Source organism: Pelmatolapia mariae, linkage group LG9 (genome assembly GCF_036321145.2).
Source record: "Pelmatolapia mariae isolate MD_Pm_ZW linkage group LG9, Pm_UMD_F_2, whole genome shotgun sequence".
In the NCBI taxonomy this organism is placed as follows: Eukaryota; Metazoa; Chordata; class Actinopteri; order Cichliformes; family Cichlidae; genus Pelmatolapia; species Pelmatolapia mariae.
The window spans coordinates 16,561,035-16,583,456 of record NC_086235.1 but is presented as its reverse complement, the minus strand read 5'-3'; the positions used below and the strand labels follow the sequence as shown (position 1 = coordinate 16,583,456).

General features: G+C 40.4%; 1 protein-coding gene across 4 annotated transcripts; it reads left to right on the top strand.

Annotated features, from left to right (window-relative positions):
* Nucleotides 1–558: 558 nt before the first annotated feature.
* On the top strand, nucleotides 559–5,856 carry adcyap1a (adenylate cyclase activating polypeptide 1a). 4 transcript variants are annotated; one of them, XM_063483338.1, is made up of 7 exons: nucleotides 559–841; nucleotides 1,074–1,178; nucleotides 1,735–1,869; nucleotides 2,577–2,681; nucleotides 3,484–3,618; nucleotides 4,175–4,295; nucleotides 5,699–5,856. In XM_063483338.1, the coding sequence occupies exons 2-7, from the start codon at nucleotides 1,081–1,083 to the stop codon at nucleotides 5,705–5,707; spliced, it is 603 nt and encodes a 200-aa protein (XP_063339408.1). In that variant the 5' UTR covers nucleotides 559–841; nucleotides 1,074–1,080; the 3' UTR covers nucleotides 5,708–5,856. The 4 variants fall into 4 exon arrangements, with proteins under 4 accessions (XP_063339408.1, XP_063339406.1, XP_063339407.1 ...); XM_063483336.1 differs by lacking the exon at nucleotides 5,699–5,856 and having other exon boundaries at nucleotides 4,175–5,540; XM_063483337.1 differs by lacking the exons at nucleotides 2,577–2,681; nucleotides 5,699–5,856 and having other exon boundaries at nucleotides 4,175–5,540.
* Nucleotides 5,857–22,422: the final 16,566 nt, after the last annotated feature.

Genomic DNA, 22,422 nt, shown 5'->3' with positions numbered 1-22,422 from the left:
TTCAGCAAGTTCACGTTCAGGCTCTGAACAATACTTAGATATGTGGTTGTGTAACTGAGCCTCATCTCCTCTGCAGAGGCGGACATTTGAAAAACAGGAAGGAAAAACGATTAGCACATAGCAGCTTTTTAAGTCCTTGAAACATCTCTTTGTTGCCTCTAGAGAAACGATCCATTTTTTTCTAGAAGAAAGCATGACTGTCATATTTCAGCACCCCCAACACAAACTTCAGCACTGGACAGCTCCCCACCACCTCCACCTCCACTAGGCCCGTCATGTTATCCTATTTATGGCATGACGTCAAATATTGACATTAATTCACTGTTTAATGAATTATAATGTTTGAATTCAAACTTCTTTTTTTATGGCATGGCTTGGGGGGGTCTTTCATTGACGCGAAAGAGGGATGTACTCTAATGGGACTGGTGAGGTGGGTGGGTGGGGGGATGACGCAGCCGCCCACCTCCCCCCACCACTCCCCCCTTCCCCCCCCTTACCTACGTGACAAGTGAAAAAGGCATGCTTTCGGAATTATGCATAAAAAAACCAAAGGGAGTACAGTTCGCAGGACGCAGGAAAGTTTTCTGCAGACAAATGTTTGCCGCTTTTCTTCTCCACCGCGACCGAGTCCGCTTAGAAACTCCCCAAAACTGAGCCGCAGGTGCACAGCGGGCTACGCACACTCCGACCAAGCACAAGGGCACCGAAGAAGCTCTTCGCTGAGTAACAGAGGAAGAGAGGAGGAAGGGAGAGAGAGAGTGAGAGAGAGAGACTGAGATAGAGATCCTATCTCACTCTCCCAGTTGAGGTTTTCAGCGGATCGAGTCCAGCGTCGCAACTGGTAAGAGGAGCCACTTTTGGGGAGTTTTTTCTTCTTCTTTTCTTTCTTTTTATTCTGGGTAAAAGTGAGGCGAGTTTAGATGAAAGTCCTGGTGTGTGGTTGTCTGTTTGCTTTGAAACTCAGGTGTGGTGTGAAAGCAGCTAAAGTGAACCTACCTGATCGTAGAACTGTGCTGTGAGTAGATTCGTTTAACTGTTCACTGACTTGATGCCGCTTTTTTTTTCTTTTGCAGCAGGACAATGTCTAGTAAAGCGACTTTAGCACTATTCATCTATGGAATCATAATGCATTACAGCGTCAACAGCTCACCTGTGGGGCTTAGCTTTCCCAGTCTTAGGTATGTATGCTCTTATCCGTCTTTAAGTTTCACTTTTCAGTCGCTGATTTGTCGTTCATGTGCAGCTCCTGGTGGGCACCGAGCACCCGCAGGGCACAGGCTAACGAGCTTATCTGCTTTAGAGTTAGTTATGTCTGGGAGTATAATAGCCGATTGGATTACTGGATAACATCATCTGACAGCCAATCCATAGGGCTGAGAAACATTCACCAGGGAGCGGCGGTAATGAAATTTAGGCTACTGAGGCAGTGAACTACGGCGTCTCAACCTGACCTGCAGCCATTAATACACCGGATGTATGTAATTGAATGATTAATAGAAACGAGTTTACTGGGTTTAAACAAGTTTAAATCCCAATTAGTTAAGAGAATTTCGTGTGACTAATCCTTATAATTCCAACATTTTTAAAAAATGTTGTGAAAAGAGTTCCTGAAACTCCTGATGTGTGATCTTCTTTCTGAGTTAGAATTTCATGTGAATATGCGAATAATATGCTACATGAAGTGCAGATGTGAAGAGAAACTGGGAAAAACTGTCTATTCTTACTTTTATTCAGACTTGACGGCGATGTTTATGATGAGGACGGCAATTCCTTACCGTCCCTGGATTACGACAGAGATCAAATTGAGGCGAGGAGCGCTCCGTCTGTCGCTGACGACGTCTACACTTTGTACTACCCTCCGGAAAAAAGGTGACTTTCATATCGGCTACGAAAAACTCCCCCCACCCCTTCTCTCTTTTCTCTCTCTCTCTCGCTCAACGTTGCAGACATCCATGTTGAACATCTCATAGCCGTACAGTCCCTATTTATGTCCATGTATGTGTATGTTACGTGTTAATCAATGTATTGTCGAGATTTTGTAACTTCAAACACGAAGGTTTTATTTTAATCATTTTTTTTGTTTTGAAGCTTTAACAAAAACAAAAAAATCAGTCTGCTTTGAAACGATTTCCCGGGGAAAAGTCATTGATTAAAGTAATTAAACTTTAATGAAAGAATACAGATGATGATGAATATCTTCACTTTCCAAGAAAAAGGGTGGGGGGAAAAATCAGCAACGTCTCTCTGCGTCAGGATGCGCTGAATTTACGTCCCGTGAAGACTCAAAAGCTTGTTTTTCTTTAAATAAGCTAAAAATAATAAAAAATAAAAAATAAAAAATAGTTATTTTGAATCAAGAGGAAAGTCTTGGGGAAAATAATGCTTTTTACGGATTCACTGTAAATCACAAAGGAAATGATCTCATAGTGACTCGTAGAGTTTTACTTAAAGGGTGAAGAGAGGTTAAAAAAAAGCCAGTTTTAGGCCTAAATAATCGATTTAAGGTGGATATTTTTTGCAGTGTAGCGACTTGACATTGTGTGGTGATTTTACTGTGTGGCTATCTATCATCCCAGAACGGAAAGACATGCAGACGGCATGTTTAATAAAGCCTACAGGAAAGCGCTGGGTCAGTTATCCGCAAGGAAATACCTTCATTCTCTGATGGCAAAACGTGTAGGGTAAGAGCTTCTTCTTGGTTGTCACCTCTTCTTTTCTTATATTAAATGTGCTCTGTCCTATGTGTGTTTTTCCCCGTTGGTTTTCTTTAAAAACTCATAATTCACGCTGTTATACGTACGTATATGTCTGTGGTCCCATTATCTCCCAGCGTGCTGCTAAATAAATCGCCCTCGCCCTCTGAATCAGCCTTTATTAATGCTATAAAAAATCGTCAGGGGAAACACAAATGGGCACTTGATTGATTTGGGAAGTGTCATTTTCTGAGCTGGCTGCAATCTAAAGGCGCAAAGGGAAGAATTAAGCCGCACAAGTTTAAATTTATCTCCAAATGAATTATTTATGGGGACTGAGTCCCAGTGGTTCCCGGTGGAAGGAGGGGTGGGGGGTGGTGGAGGGGGTTGCAGTTCCTCCTTATGAGCAGGCCCATCACATCTCAGTGCAGGCATGAAAAATCGTGAAAGGGTGGGTTAAAAGTTAAGCAGAGGGAACATGAATCAGTGTGGAAAAAGCCTTTGTAAGATCATTCTTGTGCTCACTACCATGCTGCCTGTTTTTGTCAGTAAATCTCCAACAAATGTTTTAAACTGAGGATGCAGAGTGAGTGTATCCACAGCTCTCCTGGCTGGAGATCAAAAAGGAGGAATGTGGTTATCCAATGATTTTCCTTTTTAAGGAGAAACACAAACAAAATAGATTTAGCACCACAGGCTGTACATATGGGTGGGTTGCGTGGGTGGGTCTTGTGAATGCATCATATATCAGTGTGCTGGTAGTGAGACCCGCCTCTCGTCTCTCCCACAGCGGGGGGAAAATGTTGGATGACAGCTCAGAGCCCCTCTCCAAGCGACACTCAGATGGGATCTTCACAGACAGCTACAGCCGCTACAGAAAGCAAATGGCAGTCAAGAAATACCTGGCGGCGGTCCTTGGGAAAAGGTATAGACAGAGAATTAGAAACAAAGGACGGCGGCTGGCATATTTGTAGCATCTTCCTCCTCCTCTCCTGAAAAACAAAACAAAAACAAAAAAACAAAATCAAAGTGTGTGCAGCCCCAGATGAAGTCATTTTGAAATCTGACCAATCAGTGGATCGCTTTTGTGTTCTTAAACATGTATTTATGTATGAAGTAAGCCATTAAAATGAATATTTTGATAATAATATTGTTTTTTATTTTGTACTTAAAGCACTTGAGAACGCACATATCTACTTTGTGGACCAATTTTTCTTTGTTTGTTTGTTTGTTTTGTTGTTGTTGATTTAAGAAAATTTAGCCTCTATTTCTGTATTCATTGATTTACTTATTTTAGGCTAATTTATTGAGGGGACACAGTTGTCTGACGTGACTGATATGCTCCAACAGCCCTGTCTTTTAAACAATTAGCAAAGAGACATGAATGTGAGGAAAATAAATAGTTTAAAAGACAATCAATGTATTGAATGCTGCTTTTTGTGACGTGACATTAAGAGTTTAGTTGTCTTTATTCACAACAGCCTTGAAGACATAGGTTTTCACCATATCCTACAAGAAATAGACTTTGATGCCCTCCCGGACGGGGATGAGTTTGAGGCTTTTTTGGGAGAATGGCTGAAACAGTTCTCTCCCGAAATCCCGGTGAGTTTCAGGCTCTTTCCTGAGGCCGTGTCCTTGCAAGGGGCTTCTTACGCCCCTCCTTTTTTTCCCTCCTCACCTTCAGCTCTCGTTTCAAACACTCAAAACTCAACCTCTTCTTCCACCTCATCTGTGCTCCTGTCTCTCTAGACTCTCACAGATTTTTACTTTTAATTAACCCATCTATCCACAAAAAAAAAGTGTGGAGAGATGATAAAAAGAGTAATTTTAGTTGGCTGGCAAAAAATGCCAATTTTGTTAAAGTAAATTTGGGAGGCTTGTCAAAATAAAAGCCTCCAAATCTGAGCTGAAGACCAGAGTACTTTTGAGGTTTTTCTTGCCCTTTTCTTCCTCGGTGTTTACAAAGTGAGCACACACACACACACACACACACACACACACACACACACACACACACACACACACACACACACACACACACACACACACACACACCTTTGACTCGTGTAAAGTGCCAATCTTGTGTTTTCTGGATTCTGTGTTTTGGAAACCTCTTATTCTGCTAAAGGTTTTCTCACGCCTCTCTGCCCATATAATAAGTATCACTAACATCTCAAGCACCATCAGGCAAATTTAAAAGAAAAAAAGAAAGAAATGATACTTGTTACATGGTAACTTATTCATCAGTTTGTTCTTTGTGAGAGACATAACGAGGCAGTTTGAAGCTTTGTGTTTGAACCTTCTGGGTCTATTGTGCTTCCATTCTCTGTCATGTGAACCGATGTAAAAACTACAGTAGATTGCATGATTAAAGTAATTGCACTAGCCACCGCATCTGTGCAGACGACTCCAACTAGATGGTTTTGCTTGCTTTCTGACTACTACAAACATACACGCCTTTCATTTCTGGATGTTGTTTTGTGTTCTGTTCTCTTCACTTTTCCCTCACATTTCTACACAAAGCTGTATGTCCTCTCTGAATGCACTGGCAAGAGTTTCCCAATCTAATGACATACTTTATGGGTTTGTTAATTAGGCAAGGGAGATTTTTGTAATCTACTGTTGAATTGTGTGCGAGAAAAAATAACTGTGGACGATTCATTTTCTGGTATCTTTATACGGCAAAAGCCACAATGATTGATTATATTTAAAAAAAGAGAGTGAGGATATGATGTAAGCGGGGTTAGAAACACACAAAGAGAACTGAAGTAAGGGAAGCAGGGGTGGGTCAAATGACAAAGAACATGCTGATTTTGAAAGGGATCAGGGCAAGTTTATACAACCAGCATGGTTAAACCAAAAACTCAAAGTCTTAGTGGTCCCCCGCGGCCCCTACAATCTGCACACTTCTTACCAAATGTGTTAGGAAGGAATAACAGCAGGGTAAACGTCTCCAATTTGTGTTTACTGTATCAATCTTTCTTTAATTTTGCATTCCCCTCTAGGGTTTGTGACGCAGGAAGCAGTTTGCGGCTGTGGTGCCTTGCATCGACTTTAAAATCGCCATGAATCCTAGATGGCTATTTAGTGGCCCTACAATGCTGCACATCATCAGCTTACATTTCACCCTTTTGTTGTTGTTGTTGTTGCTGTTGTTTTTGTGTTGCACAGATGTTTGATATAGTCTTAAGCATCATTCATCTTAGACGTCAAGCACTGTTGCTTGCGCTGCTTTCTTTTTGCACTTTGTGTTTAGAGCACTAGATGTGGATTTTTTGTGAAAATAAAGCGAAGAAGCAGTTTTCCGCACTCCATAAAACATTATATGTATGGTAATTCAAAGCGCCAATAGCCTTACGAAAATGAAATAATCTTCAAAGATATATATATATAAATATATATATATATATATATTTACTGTGTGGAAAGTGAATATTAGACTACTTCTTCGAATGGCCGTCTGCAAGAGTCAAGTCAATAAATGTTAAAAAAAAAAAAACGTGTTGTAAGATTTGTATGAATAAATTTTTGTAAACAACAAAAAATTTCGTCTAATCTTTGAAGCCAGTATCAACAGAACTCATAACTTTTGAGAGGACGCTAACTAGTGATGAAAACCTAAATCACCACATTCTTTCAAAGGAAAGAGACTATCTGCTCGACAGTTTTGAAGGGATGTTACGGTACATGAGAAAGGACATATAAATTAAAAGAAAAAAAAAATCTGGTCAAAGAACAATGGCGAAACATTAGCAGCATGAAATATCAAATAAACAGCACATAGCCAGATAAGACAAAACGACATCAAGCTAATGAACCAAAGAGTGGAAATTATGTCGGAATAACCAAAATAGGAAACAGACATTGCTTCTTTATCAACATGGGTTTAATTTTGTTGTGAAAAAAACCCACCAAACTGCAGAAACAAAGGAAAGCTGGTGAAAGGGAGACCAAAAGATCCAAGTCTCTGCCCCATTTTCACCGTGACTCAGTCAGTTTGGCAGAGGAACTGTGACACCAGTTGGCCGGGTGTCTACCTCCCCTTGGGAGAGCATGAGTAAAGAGACGTGGGAGGGATCACCCAGCCTGCGCCACACACTGCTTCGCTGCACTTTACACCTCTCTGGGACTTCAGCAGTTGCGACCAAAGGCCTGCAGGACTGGTGGAACAGTTGGGCTGTCTAAACACTGGTACTGGCATTCTGTGAAAGGAAGAACTGGTGTGGGCTGGTTTTGAACAGAAAGTACAGGGTACATGCATACATCCACATGTTTTTAAAAAAATGAAATGTCCAAACCTATATGGGAGGTGCTTCCTTTTATATCCCTAAGAATCTTCTTCCTTGTAACATAAAGGAAACAGCTGCAGGCCAGGGTGATGCAAGAATTTTCAATCTGTAAAAGACTACAAAAAAAACCAAAAACAAAATGAGACTCCAACATAAAATTTGCACAATTATATGGCATTTGATATGCATATATATTCACACAGTGTATCATTAGAATGTATATGGACCAGTGCTTTTGGTTAAACATTGCTAACAACTCTTCCAATACTTGCTCACATTTTCCAGTAGCTATACATGTTAGCAGATGTGGACTTCACAGTTTATCTTCAGTACCCCTTCCTGGCCAAATGTAGACCTTTTTTGGGTCCTAACACTTTTTCTGAGCTTTGCAAAGTGCAGTTTGAGTTGTTAAAGTTTTCAATATCTGCTGCAAAAGACATCTGTTGTTTCCGGTAAACTTTAATAAAGGCATCAGCAGGATGCTACTGTAAATCTTACAAAATGCACATGTTTATGATCTATGTGGTGACTATCACTATAATCACTACATGCATGAATGATAAAAATAGTACGATGTGAATCTCTATCAGCCCAGTGTGTCTCCCTCCTGCTGAGACTCCTGCGTTGTTGGAGCAGCCGATGGCATTTGGAATACCACCACCCACCCTGTAGCCCTCATCTCTCGTCTTTTCCTCAGAAGTGACACCCTTTAAAACTTGTGTGTCTGTCTCAATTCCAACTAATGACCTTAAATAGATCCCCATATTTCATAATACCTGATAATAGGGCAGAAGAGAGAAGGACCTTTTCTATAGATTGAAGGCTTGTCTGCACGTCCCCTGCTCTCCAGACCGGCCCTCTGTATTGCCTGAAATCTCTTTAAAGGGCATCAATTACAATCACATCACTTGCGACAGTGAGTAGTTGCAGCAGGACACCGCCTTGCGCGTTATGGGATGTTAGACTGTGCGACCACACAAAGCCTGCTGTGTCTCTCTCGGCTCCCCTGTGTGCGTAATAACCCCCTCTTAGACATGAAGGCAGGGCTTTGATTTTCATGGCTGCGGCCTCAGCTCTCAGCGGAGCGCAGAGAGAGGATGATCAATGGGAGTGATCTGATTCCTTTGGCCCGTGCCAGACCCTTTCTTAACCCTGCTAACCCAATCAGCCAGTGTTGCCAGGCAACCAGTCCCAGGAGGATGCGTTGCAAGTGGGTGGGGTGCCAGTGGCTTTCCTGAGTACCAAAAGATCACAGTGGATATATTTCACTCAAATGGCACCAGTCTCAGCTATGTTGTCTTCTACAGGCTGAAATTGCAAGGCACGGGGAGGGGCTGATAAACAGGCTCTCATACAGGTGAGCAGAAGTTGAGTAATGGGTAGTGATTCATAACGGGCACTCACACAAATAAATCACAAAAGCAAAACACGTAAATATGTGGTAAAGTAGCAACACTGTAGGAGCAAATAAGAAAATGAAAGTGAAAATGCATCTTGTATGAAAAACGTGAGTCCTGAATAAATTAAGCATATGACAGGAAATAAGAATAAAGCACCAGGAATAAGTTTGCAGCCATACTAAGACTCTGTGTGGTTGTATTTAACTGTGTAAGAAAGTCACTGTCACTCACTGGTCAGTGGACTCCTACTGCTCTTGGCATTTGATTTTTTTATAACCACAAGTGACCATATTTGAAAAAGATGTTGGCATAATGGAGAGGGTGATAGCACCAGGGAGATAAACTGCATTCCTAACAGTCAGTCATGTTACCAGTGCAAAGCTCTGGAGGGCAAAACATAATTTAAATATCCTGAACATAGAACGTCAGTACACGACTGCCACTTACCCATCTGTTTCAAGCAACAGGCAACCTCCAGAGCTGAAAGGGAGCCAAAAGATAAGTGGCAGAAACTGCAGTTCCTCTAGTGACCACTTGAGGCTGCCTCCAAGCGGTTAATCCCCATTGTGTCACGCATTAAAATGTCCAGCTTTACAGCATTAAAAAGGACATCTACAGCCTGTCTTCTACAATTAGTTTTGTCATTCGTGAGAACTCTACGTGAGGTTATTTATATATTTTTAGAAGTCATCCACCTGGATAGTTGAGTTAGGCATGTGGACACATTAATGGACACACGTCCCACACAGACAGGTGGAGCTGATTGGAGTTTGCTAGGCTTCATCCACTATTTCAAGTTGTTGAACTGAGTCTGTTCACAGTGTCGACGCTTGTGTTGTGTGGTACTGACCATCCAAAAAGTTTTGGTGACTGAGATTCCTGAAAGCAATGGGTAGCATCAACCTTACGACATCCATCTTTCACACTGTCTTTGGTTTCAAGCCATGAAAACTGAGCTCCTCTCTCAAAAGAGACAAAAAACAACCAAGTCAGGAAAGTGCAAAGAAAATGTTCAGAAGAACAAACAAGCTATGTATTTCTATACTGTCTACTTGTATATATGAGGGTTTAAAGAAGTGTTTTTGCATGTTATCCTTCAATCTATGTTATGCTAGTAGCTGTCAAAAAACTGAGAGACTTGTTAACGCATCCAGTTTAGAAACTAGCTTCATTTTGTCAAAGCAAAGGCAGGTTAGCTTGCTATGGAACACTGATCTGAGCTGTTAGTTTTCAGGGTCATTGTTGGCAGTGTTCTGGGGCAGTAGTAATAGGAGTAATATTTTTGAAAAGTCTTTATGACATAAATCTAATTAACACTTAGAGTCATGTGAAAAAGAAACTTTTCACCCCGAGGTCAGAATGTGCAATACTCAGAGAAACTGCAAAAACCCAAGAGCTATATCTCAGACTCTACAGGCCTCAATTAGCATGTTAAATGACTCAACAAGTATGGCTTGTCTGGAAGGGCTGTCAAGGGAAATTCTCTTCTCTCTGAAACAAACATGGCAGCACAGCTTGGGTTTGCAAAGTTGCTTCTGAGTAAATCACAAGACTTCTGGACCAATGTTCTTTGGACAGAAGACCAACCGAAGATGTTTGGTCAACGAACTGATGCAGTGTTGCAAAATTCCTCCACAATGATATGAAGGACTGACAATCATACAGAAAACCATTAGTTCAGGTTACTGCTGCTAAAGGTGGCTTCTACAAGCTACTGAATCAAGGGGTCCACTCAGTTTTTCATAGTATTACATCAAGTCTCCTGAAAACATTCTTTTTCACTTGACTGTACTACAGTTTAAGTAATGCAACATTCACAACCTTGGATTCTGTGGAGAAAGACATATGTTTACAATTTGGCAACTGTGTTTGTTTGTCAGGGAAAGTGTGTTTGCAAGCTGTGCTATACTCTACTCTTCAAGGTGAAGAATCCAGAACAATAAACATATATGTAGCAGTGCTCCGCACAAAATCACTATTGATTTTTCATTTTCCTAAGCCATTGGATAAAAGATCACACACAACACTTTTCAACGCTGTCTAGGAGAAAATAAGCTTTGTTGTTGGCAAATCGCTGCCTAAAATACTAAGATTCTCCTTTTTCCTCCAACTCATATTCTACAACCTAAACTCATTGCATCAGCCCAGGATCCCACTTGCTTCTCAGGGAGCCTGTGTGAGTGACAGCTTCGGAGGGGGAATCCACATGAAACCTTTTCATCAGTGCCACCACCCCAAGGCAGCACGGTGCAAAAGTTCATTCATCATGGAAAGCTATTGCTAAGTTTACGCTGTTGAAATGCATCATTTCTTAGTGACTCCTACAGCTCATGTCTCATTTTGTTGTATTTTTTGTAATACTTTTGCAAAGTCCAGAGTAATTATCAATTTAAAGTTAACCAAGAAACTGACATTATTTAGCCAGTTTGCTGACAAACGACTCTTGTCTACTTGTGCTATTACACCATGTTTCAGACACATTGCCAGAAAAAACAAAGATAATAGAAGTATTTGCCAGTAGTAATTTTTAAGGTCATATATCACCGTTAGGCTTTGTCTGTAATATCTACACGAGGTGGGTTAGTCAACAAAGCATGTAACTAATCTTGTTGCCCAGTACTGCTGACATTTTTATTGTGTTGTATTTTCATATCAACTTCTTCAAATCTTCTTCTTCAGATTAGAAAATCTGATTGTTTTGGGCATGAAAACGCCCCTGAAACAGCTTTCAGGCTGTTCTCAAACACTACTTTCGGCATCTGTTCCGCGTAACACTATTTAACTTCTGAAAGAAAAAACAACAACACATTCCTCTTTCTTGCAAATGAAAAATTCAATTTACAGCATCAAAAGACAACCTTGGTAAAGTCAGTACAATCAGGGTTCCTGCAGCCAGTCAGGTATGTGATCAGCAGCAAACTTTGTGTTGCATAACTGACATTACTAAGCCTGCTTTGTGACGCAGTGTCTGCACCACACACACACACACACACACACACACACACACACACACACACACACACACACACACACACACACACACACACACACACACACACACAGAGTTTCCTACGTACAGAAGAGATAATTTCCAGAAGAGTAAAAGTCATAATATGGCTAATATTATAATATGCTGCATTTCTGGTACATATACTGATGTGGTGTCTATACTTCTGTACATGAACTATGCTCAGGTAAACTGCAGCATTTAAATGATCCTCAGTTGGTTCTACAGGGGAAAATGTGTGTCCAATATCCTCCACATCATTGTATAACATATTCAACAAGGTGCTGGAAACATTCCTCAGAGACTTTGGTCCATATTGACATGACAGCATCACACAGTTCCTGCAGATTTGTCGGCTGCACATCCGCGATGAGAATCCCCCATTCCACCACGTCCCAAAGGGGCTTTATTGGATAGAGATCTGGTGAACGTGGAGGTCATTTAAGTATCATGAACTCATTGTCACGTTCAAGAAACCAATTTGAGTTGAACTTTGTGACACGGTGCTTTATCTAGCTGGAAGAAGCCACCAGAAGATGGGTACACTGTGCTCATAAAAGGATGGACATGGTCAGAAAGAATACTCAGATAGCTGTCATGATGGTATTAAGAGGCCCAAAGTAAGCCAAAAGATATATATATATATATATATATATATATATATATATCAGAGAAGAGCTCGAGAGGATGTGGAGGGTGAAGGTAACGGTGGTCCCCGTGGTAATCGGAGCACTAGGTGCGGTGACTCCCAAGCTAGGCGAGTGGCTCCAGCAGATCCCAGGAACAACATCGGAGATCTCTGTCCAGATACTGCGCAGGACCCTCAAGCTCCCAGGCCTCTGGTAGAGGACCCGAGCTTGAAGGATAAACCGCCCGCAGGGGCGAGATGGGTGTTTTTTTTTTTTTTTTTTATATATATACATCCCTAACACCATTACACCAGCAGCCCACTGATACAAGGCAGTATCCATTCCTTCATATTGTTCACACCAAATTCTGACCCTACCATCTGAACGTTGACGTAGAAATCAAGACTCATCAGACCAGGTAACATTTCTGATCTTTTATTGTCTAATTTTGGTGAATTCATTAAAATTGTAGCCTCAGTTTTCTGTTTTTTGCTGACAGAAGTGGCTCCAGGTGTGATCTTCTGCTGTTGTAGCCCATTTGCTTCAAGTTTCAACACGTTGTGCATTCAGAGATGCTCTTCTGCATACGTCGGTTGTAACAGGTGGTTATTTTGAGTTACTGTTGGCTTCAAACAGTCTGGCCATTCTTTGATGACCTCTGACATCAACAAGGTATTTTCTCTCAGAGAACTAATCCTCACAGGATATTTTCTCTTCTTCGGACCATTCTTTGTTAACCCTAGACTTAGTTGCTTGGGAATTTCCCAGCACATCAGCAGTTTCTGACATACTCACACCAGCCCGTCTGGCACCAACAACCATGCCACATTCAAAGTCACTTAAATCACCTTTCTTTTAAAGTTCCTGCCATGAGTAGTTGAACACATATAACCATATAAGGCGGTGGGAGAGTGTTCTTACCACAGTACCACCAACAAAAATATATTTTTTCTGTGAAGTTTATAAATAGGAGCACCCTCAGAAACTAGTGCTACTCACTTTATGAGCTTCTCGTTCTCCTCCCTTCAAAAGACAGATGATGATTAACTTGAGATTAAATTAACTTTCCAGTCTCAAGACTAATTTCTCTTCTGTGAAACTGGGTTGTGAACATGTTACTTCTGATAGAAGGTAGGAAATTGTTTGCTTTGAGTCCCAGTGTGCATGCATATGGGTGTCTGTGTGGTATCTTAGTTTCGCTCTGTGTGTAGTAACGAAGGAATAGACAACGCTGACAGCAGTTCACAGCTCACCTTGTTAAGTGGTTGGAATTTCTGCTTTTCAACCTACCTTTCTAGCAGAAGCATTAAGTGCTGGAGGCAAGTCTTTTTTTTTATTAACCACTGTATCTATAAGAAACCGTCAGAACAAAGATTCATATCGCAATCTCGACTTCACAATATTTTACGTCCATATTTTTAATTTAAACCTGCATCTGGAGCACGCACCCAGCCCATTTCCCACGTTTCTCCCCTACCCTCCATCTCACTAACTCTCCACAGACCCTTACAGTACATCACAGCCCAATTAGCGTTCTTCTGCCTCGGACGTCATGGCAGTCTGGGTTCAGAGGCTGGAGGTTGTAGAGCATGTTCCCTGGATTTGGACTGAACGCTGTACTCATTACTGGACTTGTCAGCTGACCTCTGATGTCATTTTCCTCACATCATTAGAGATGCTGCAGATCTCAGAGCTAAACCGGACTTATCCACACTCACATCACAGCGCCATTATCTACTGCCGTCACGCTATCGATCTATGTATTAGCAGACAGTATAACCTCATGAAATCATCCGTGGGCAGGACAGTGGTTGTAACTTTGCAAGCAGACAGGGTGAAGGAGGTTGCAGACACTGGGCAAATGTGTACACAATTAACAATTCCATCCTACTATGGTGATTCGACCTTGTGTTGGGAGGTCATTGACAACGATAAAAGCGATAAAAGTCCTTTTTGTAGTAGTTTTCAAATCTGGATGCTCATCATTCATCCACCACCAGAAAGATGGTGGTAATAAATCAGTTTCTCTAAATCCTGCTAAAGATAGAGGGAGAGTTAATTTATCTCACTTGTGCTGACGTGCATGTACCCGTATTCTGTTGTTGCAAAAAAAATATACCTGGTGAGCATATATAAATCATTCACTACCAGAATAGTACATCCAGTCATCTCTTAGAAAAGCAACATCAAATACTTACGTACACAAGCTATTTTAGCCTTGCTCTTTTTTTTCCTCCTGCAGCTCAATGAAAACACATTTTTACTCAAAGAAATAAATAATCAGAGAAAAGGGTGCAAGACAAAATAAGGTTTTGCTTTGTAGATGCAACTTTGAGTCAGTTTGTTTCTTAACATGTATAATGAATAGAAATACAAAAAAAAATTTACTTATGTATCAACTTAAAATAGTAAATAGAAAGTTAAAGCTTGCCACACTTTGTGCGTATTTGGAGCTTCTTGTTTCCTTTATTTTGGCTTTCTTGGTGATGCACCACACAAAAGAACAAAGGTAAAAGGAGCAAAGAAGAGTCTTCAATGATATATCATTCATGAGGAATTTCAAGTGAAACACTTTAAGCTCTGTCCTACAGGACCAATGAAACTATGAAGGAAAGTTATAAAAGTTTATAGAGACAGCAACTAGAATATAACGAGAATTTTGTTCCTGTCATTCATGTCAAACCTACACTATTAGCTAGATATCTTTGAAAATGTAATAGGTTCTAACATCAGTACGCATTGATCTGATTTGCAGAGCTGAGGTGTCCGAGGGAAAAAGAGAACCAATCAGGAACAACTTACTAATTTGCAAAATCTTGCAGGTCATAGTGTTGACTGCACAGAGCCTCGTATTTAATAACTTTTACATCATTCAAATCCAAGTAGAACCTCATAAACTCACCGACACAGAAACTATAACTCTGGTGTAAGCCAACCTGCTCTTGGTGCTACGCTCACATTTATCACAACATGTTTGCTTAGCTAAGTTGTCTTGAAATATAGATAAACATGTCCTAGATACCCAAAACATAAAAGAAAGAACTACTGAACTGAAGAAGTTCTATATAAATTATTTGAGAGATTTGTTATATTCTTTGGCTGTATGCTCTTTATCAGAAAATATCTGCCTATTGCTGCTGGACTCAAAATATGTGGTAGTAGAATCACTACTGTAAATATAAAAATATTGATTAGAGCTTTAATGTTAGAATGCAGCTTTGATCATCAAAATGTAATTTGTGCAATGTTTGTATTTTCACTATGATGAGTCCATTCATTCATTTTGCTCCACAGCAGCATCATCTTTACTGGAAATTTCCTTCATCGGTCTTCCTGGTTGCGGGGCAGCCTAATAAGATTTCATGGATTCCTTTAAACCCTTTAGTGACCACCTTCTTTATGACACATAGATAAACAGGTGATGAACAGGAAAGGTAATTAGATGCGACTCCAGCTGAAACATGTTTGTAAATTAGCTGAGCAATCGCTGCGTGACCATTTCAATCTGGTTTGCGGAAGAAATTAATTTTTCTGTCATATGCGATTAGACAGCTTGCTTTGGATGTTATCCTGTTTACGCTTGAGTAAATGATTCATTCATCGCATTTGGATTTTATAGATCATCAACAGTCTTTTTACAATGTTGCCAAACATTTGTTTTAATATATTTTACAGTCCTTTAGAGTACATTTCTTGGGCCGTGCAGGTTTTAGAGGTCTTATTCACAACATGCCAAGTTGTTTGATGTCCTTACATAAAGAGTAAGTAGGTTAATGACCTAAAACAGAGGTTGACCTAATTTTCACCTGACCCCTAATCTGCAACTTAGTAAACACTGTAAGTTAAATACCTTAATTACGCTGGTGGTCACTGACTGAAGATAACCTTTGGGTGGTTCATTAGAGTTAGCTACTACCAGAATGAGCTCACTATCATTCTTGTCTTCTCTGCTCCCTGTTTCATATGTATCTTTAATATCTTCAGTTACTAAAATAGAGCCTCTATCTTTAGCTGTTCACAGTTCATCTTAGCAGACAGTGACTGCTCCTGAAATAAAGCGTCCTGTCTAGTCAGACTCCTCCCGAGGTAACGCTGCCGGGTGGAAGTGTTGATGAAGCAGCAGGGAGCGAATCACAGAAATTCAATTCAATTCAGGTTTATTTATATAACACCAAATCACAACAGCAGTCGACTCAAGGTGCTTTCTACTGTAAGGTAAAGAGCCTCAAAATTATATAGAGAAAATCCCAACACGGAAAAGTGGGAAGGAAAAACTCCCTGGTAACAGGAAGAAACCTGAAGGGAAAGAGAAAATTGAAAAGATAAAATTCCCATTTTAATTTGAGAAACTCTAGGAACCACAGCTAAGACTGCAGTCTGAGAGCGAAGAGCTCTATTAAGATAATACGGTACTATGAGGTCTTTAAGATAAGATGGGGATTATTCAATATTTCAATATTTGCATGTGAGCAGAAGGACTTTAAATTTGATTCTGGATTTAACAGGGAGCCAATGAAGCCTGGGAGAAATGTGATCTCTCTCTCATCCCTGTTAGTCTCCTTAGAAAAACCAGAAGACTTTCAGGAACTGAAAAACAGTGACATCATCATTTTGTAGCTGTTTAATAATTCCAGAGTAAGAAAATAGAAAAGGAAGAAAACGCAAAAAACACAGCAACACAGCTGCTGGAAACTTTAAAATGTGCAAGGATGGAAAAAGTTACGGTCTGCGGTCTTCCTCGTGTCTTGAAAAATGCATGATACTCGTTTATTTGTCCCTTGCACATGCTGAAAAATCTCTGCTGAGCAACAAACAGCCTCCTCTGTCAGAATCAGCACCATTACTGTCTAACAGTGAACTGTAGTGTTAAGCTCAGAGCTTATTAAAAAAGACTGAGCACACCGTATCTTCAGACAGCCCAGAATCCTTCATTTTTCTTAGTGTTTAGGAACACATGAAGGGGCTGTGCGCCTGGGTGTCATCCAGTGTACATTCTGGTCTTTCATTGGGCCTTATGTCTTTGTTGGTGTCCTCTTTGAAGGAATTGAATTATGTCATATGGTATTTTATCCAATGACATCATCAACCACACTGAGCGTTAGGAAATCCAACAAATTATTCTTAACTAGGACAAAAAGTGTGTATGTCACATGCTACATGCTTGTTTCACGTTCCTTTTAGGTATATGTATCAGCTTTAAAAACCTTCACACTGTGCAAAAGTCTTGAACCAAGCCTCATTTCTTTATATTTTGCAAGGAAAATTGGAATAGGTTCAAAAATACATAGAAACACAAATTCTTACAAGCTTGGAAGTCAATTATTGGTACAGTACGATCACCTTTATTGCTCAACACATACTGAACTCTCCTAGTTCAGTTCTTTCTTGTCTTTCTTTAAGTAGTCTTTAGGAATAGTTCTCCAGGCTTCTTCGAGGACCAAAATATGCCAGGTTTTCAGCTAGTATTTCTTTGCTAAAATACTATTTTCACAGTCAAACTGTGGTATTTTTGTGATTTTTGACATTCAACTAAAGAAATGGGAACAAACCATATGTTTTGTGACAGGCTGCAAGTAACAAAAGTCCTCAAAACAAAATTTGAAATCGCTGCTGTGAACAAAACCTCTGAAAGACCTTCAGAAAAACTGGAGAACTATTACGCAAGAACATTTATTTTTAAAAAAACTGACAAGAAAGTCTGACTCCTGGAATTTAAATAAAAAGAAATGACAAAGGGCTCAGGACTTACTGTACTGTATTACTCACAGTTATATCAGGTAAAACAGCTTCACTTAAACGATGTAAACACACTCAGTGGATGTGAGAGGCCTCACTAGTTTCTTTCCTCTGTCTTTATCACTGTTGTCTGTGTGTGTTTCACTACACAGAGTTCTGAACAAGCCACAATCCAACTTCCAAATAATTATTTCACACTCAAAAGTCACATTAATAGCCGATCAGTCATATTTCTGAACAATAATGTAACAGATTATAACCCTGCGGTGGACAGACAACCTGCCTCTTGCCCTAAAACAGGTGGGTAATCTCAATTCCCAGCATGATCCTCAGCTGGATACATAGTTAAGAAAATGGATGGATAAATAACGGCTTATATGACATGTCTGAGCTTATTTTCAAAATGTTGCAGAGGATGAAACAGAGTGTCAGTAATTATGAGCCTGTTCCTGCAGTTCATATATCAGGACAGAGTGTACAACAATTGCTAATGGTTCCATTATAGTGGACATTAATGGGTCTCTGGAGGAGCTCTGGTTTGTTGGGCTTACGCTGTTTTAGGAATATTACTAAAATGAACTTGAAACTGAAATCTAAAGTCCACAAACTGTGACATGTTGTTTTCTCCTTTTTTGTAAAAGGTGCACTAAATGTACCTCTAAGCCTGAAAGTTTCACAGTTGCTCAACACATGCTAATATGGAGCCTGCAGTCCACCTTTTACTTATGTATTCACACTGAATTAATATCAGCATTAAATATTATTCAGTGAGAATGCAGGAGGGCACGCTATAGCCCCTTGTGGCCCCTGAGGTTAAAGAATTTCATCATTTTATAACATTTCTGCCAAATATATGTATTTTTTTCATTTAATATTGAAACCTCTGCCCTCTGTATGACTACTGCAGCACTTCGATGTTAACTATGAACGTCCTTAAACACATTCTGCACATGAATATGCAGAAGCTGTATGCAAGGAACATATTTTTGGTACCAAGAATACTTGCGCTGATATCTCCTGACTACATGAAAAGCCCTACAGGTAAGTCAGCATACTAGCTAATAGGTTCCCAGAGTGAGTGATCTTCTACTGCTTGCGCTGGTGTGAAACTCTCACAGGTTAGTTATCTGTCCAAGAGGTTAGCAAATTCTCAACAGATATATGGTTCTTTTATAAAATGTCAAAGGGAAAAGCTTGTCTAGGTCCCAAAAGTAAAATTATTTAAAAAAGCAACTAACTCAAACTGAACTAATGCTTAGCCATAGATACTGGTTAAGGTGTTTTTGGATAATACCTACAGGTCCCGTGTTTTCTTTTCAGGAACCAGTGGCTCTGTGTTTCATGCCCTTTAGCTACTTGTGAGTATAGAACAGTAGCTCACCAGAAAACTAAGAATGGAACAAAACATTAGGAGAGAAGACAGAGATAATACATACAGAAACAAGACAACGTGGTAAAACGGTAGGACAGGGAGATTTTAGGAAAGAAGCAAAAACTAATAAATAATCATATAGTATTAAATTGGACATGTGAAGCAGGACAATTCTGTATCTGTCCTGCTTCACTAGAGCTCCATCCATCCATCCATCCATCCATCCATCCGTCTTCTTCTGCTTATCCAGGGCTGGGACGAGGGGGCGATGCATTTATAATACATAACAGGTAAATATAGATAGGTGATAATAATCAGTAATATCATTATTATAAAATAGTTACTAACTATTACTGGAAGTAGAATTTGAGGTCATATATAAGCAAGTATATTAATATATGCACACAAATATTTCGAAAATACACACATTTTCCTAAATATATTTATATATCAAAGAATGATAATTAAAATACAGTGGAATGCAGATCTAACATTTTATAAATAGTCTCCCTTTAACTGCAGCTCTGTTGTAATTTTTGAGCTTTAACAAATAATTATCATCACATAAAGGTAACGTTCATATCAGAGTAAAGCCCCCCCACAGGTGATGTGCCATGATCAGAAAGGTGGACGTGTTAATAATAGCGCTCATCAGGGTCTGTGTGTTCTTGGGGACACATTTTCATTTGAGCGCGCTGACGCTTCTCTAATGACAGTCAGGGCACGGCGGCTGAACCCACCCTGAATTTCATCGTCTCATACACCCCGAGGGTATCCAGTCAAACAAAAATCTACCTCCCCAGGAAAAGAGCATTTAACCACCAGCTGTCGTGTTGACCTGTGGTATAAATTGCTCTGCATTATAATGGTTCAAAAAGGACCATGGGAAAATGCCATTAAAAGGCTTTTGGAGGAAAAAAAAAATCTCACTGAGCTAAATTATATCAAAACCCTTTCTTGAAGCGATTATTAATTGAGAGGCTGCATCGCAAGGATGAGTGTTTCCTCCTCTTGTTTTAGAGGAATACAAGGGCTTTGCTCATTATTGGTCTTTTCAATGCAAGGCTGTTTTAGTGTCAAATGAGATTTGTCTCTCACCATTACAAGAAGTAATTGGCTGAGGCTCTCTCAGTAATTTACTCCCAGCCAGCGCTACTTTGCTTTATGGTGAATAATTGCTCCTGTCTGGCTCACAACTGTTACAGGCAACATGAGCACGGACCCCTGCAGCTGAAGGGACAACCATCCTCAAACCACAGCGCTCAAATTCTCATCTGTTTTGATATGTGGTGATGTCTTGTTTGCGGCCGAATCTCTTTAGAATTGTTTTTTTTGTCGTTGTTTTTTACAAACTTTGTTTATTTGTCAGTAGGAATGCTTGCAGGTATAAAAGCAAACGTCACAAACTAGTAAATATTTGATGCAGTAATAAGGATTGATGCTGGTTTCAAATGCGCTCTGCCAGGATATTATCTGAAATCAAACTTCACTTCTGGCGAGTTTGTGTTCATGAAGGCAACTCCCAAACCACAGCGCAGCCTCTTGGTGATAAGCAATGAAGGGGAATGATTCCACAATCTCATTTAATGGCCATAATGTTTTCATAAGACAACCTCACAGCACTATGGGTAATACAGGCGCACAGACATTTTAATAATATAGAGCCACAGTGCTTCCCCCCCATAGAGCCCGCTTGAATAACATCACTGTATACTGATGAGGTGATGTGAGCCATATTAAAACGGAAAATATATTTATGCGGTTTCTTCTCGTCTGGAGATCATCATTTATCACCATGTGGGTTGTTACAGTAAATCACAAACTTATAATATTTGAACCCAAAAAAAAACATTTGTCATTTTCAGGGTCATTCAGAGAGAGAAAATGATTAGAGGACCCACAATCCTATAAATATATATAATTTTTTCAGTTCATACGGACTATTTTTTCATCTGCTCAAAAGGTAGCACATTAAAATAACTAATCTGTTGCTGCTGATTTAATGTTGAGCTGGAAAGCATCTCAAGACCAAGAATTCAATGCTGAATTTGATTAGTGGGACACAGTGGACAGCATAGAGGCACATAACTCAATAAATAACCCCAAGTTTTCAGTGAAACTCTTCTTCTGTTAGGTGCTACCGTTTTCGGGGTCATCACAGGGGATCATCTGCCTCCATCTCACCCAGTCCCTAGCATCCTCCTGTGTCACACCAGCCTCTGCCTGTTCTCCTTCACCACATCCATGAATCTCTTCTGTGGTTTTCCCTCTTTTCCTCCTGCCTGGCGGCTCCATCTTCAATATTCCCCACATAGCAAGCAGGTCTGGCTGGATCTGGTATTTAGCCAGCACTGTTGGCTGCCGTCTGGCATGATAATATGTATGTCATCCAGACATGGGCCGGGCCTGGCGTAGATGGCACTGTTTATGTGATGGCATGCCACATCTGGCTCGATTGTGGTTTGGTGTATATGGCCCAGGCCCATAGAAAACAGGTCTTCCCTGGATCCGGCATCAAGCTGGCACTCCTGACTGACCGATGTCGTGGCAGAGTGTATGTCAACCAGATGTGGGCCAAGTCTGGCAATGATGGCACTATTTATGTTCCTATTTTCCTATTTTAGTTAGAACAACCAAATGCCATGTTTTAATACTATACAGCTATGGTAGCCAACATTTCAAATGCAGGTTTGACAGGTTTGTGAGTGTACACTACACACAGTGTACACTCACGGTTACCACTGGGTGGCTGTAGCTCAGGAGGTAGAGCAGATCACCTACTAATCGGAAGGTTAGTGATTCAGTCCCAGCTCCTCCAGTCTGCATGTCAAGAGTGTGAATGTGTATGAATGTAGTTAGGAAGCACTCAGTTTAGAGAAAGTGTGTGGTTGGGTGAATATGGCATGCTGTATAGAGCACTTACAGTAATCCGGGATAGTGAAAAGCGTTCCATTCACTGTCTGAACAGAGTTTTGTCATGTTCCTGTTGCACTATTATGCACATGTTGTTATGACATGGCTTGATTAAGGTACACATTAGGCTGACATCTGGGGCCAGAGCTGAAACTGTTCTAGGCCAGCACAGGGCCACCAGTGTGTCTGCAACTGGCTTTGTGCTGGCCCATGTGTGGGCCACATCTGGCAAACCAGATCTGGGCCACCAAAGGGCCGTCATTCTTTGCAGCATGCGGGGCACGTGTAAGCACATTGTGTGGGCCAGATCCAATTTTGCTATGTGGGTCTTTGTCCAGTATATCTGCATGTGTCCAAACCATCACAGGCTTGTCTCTCAAACT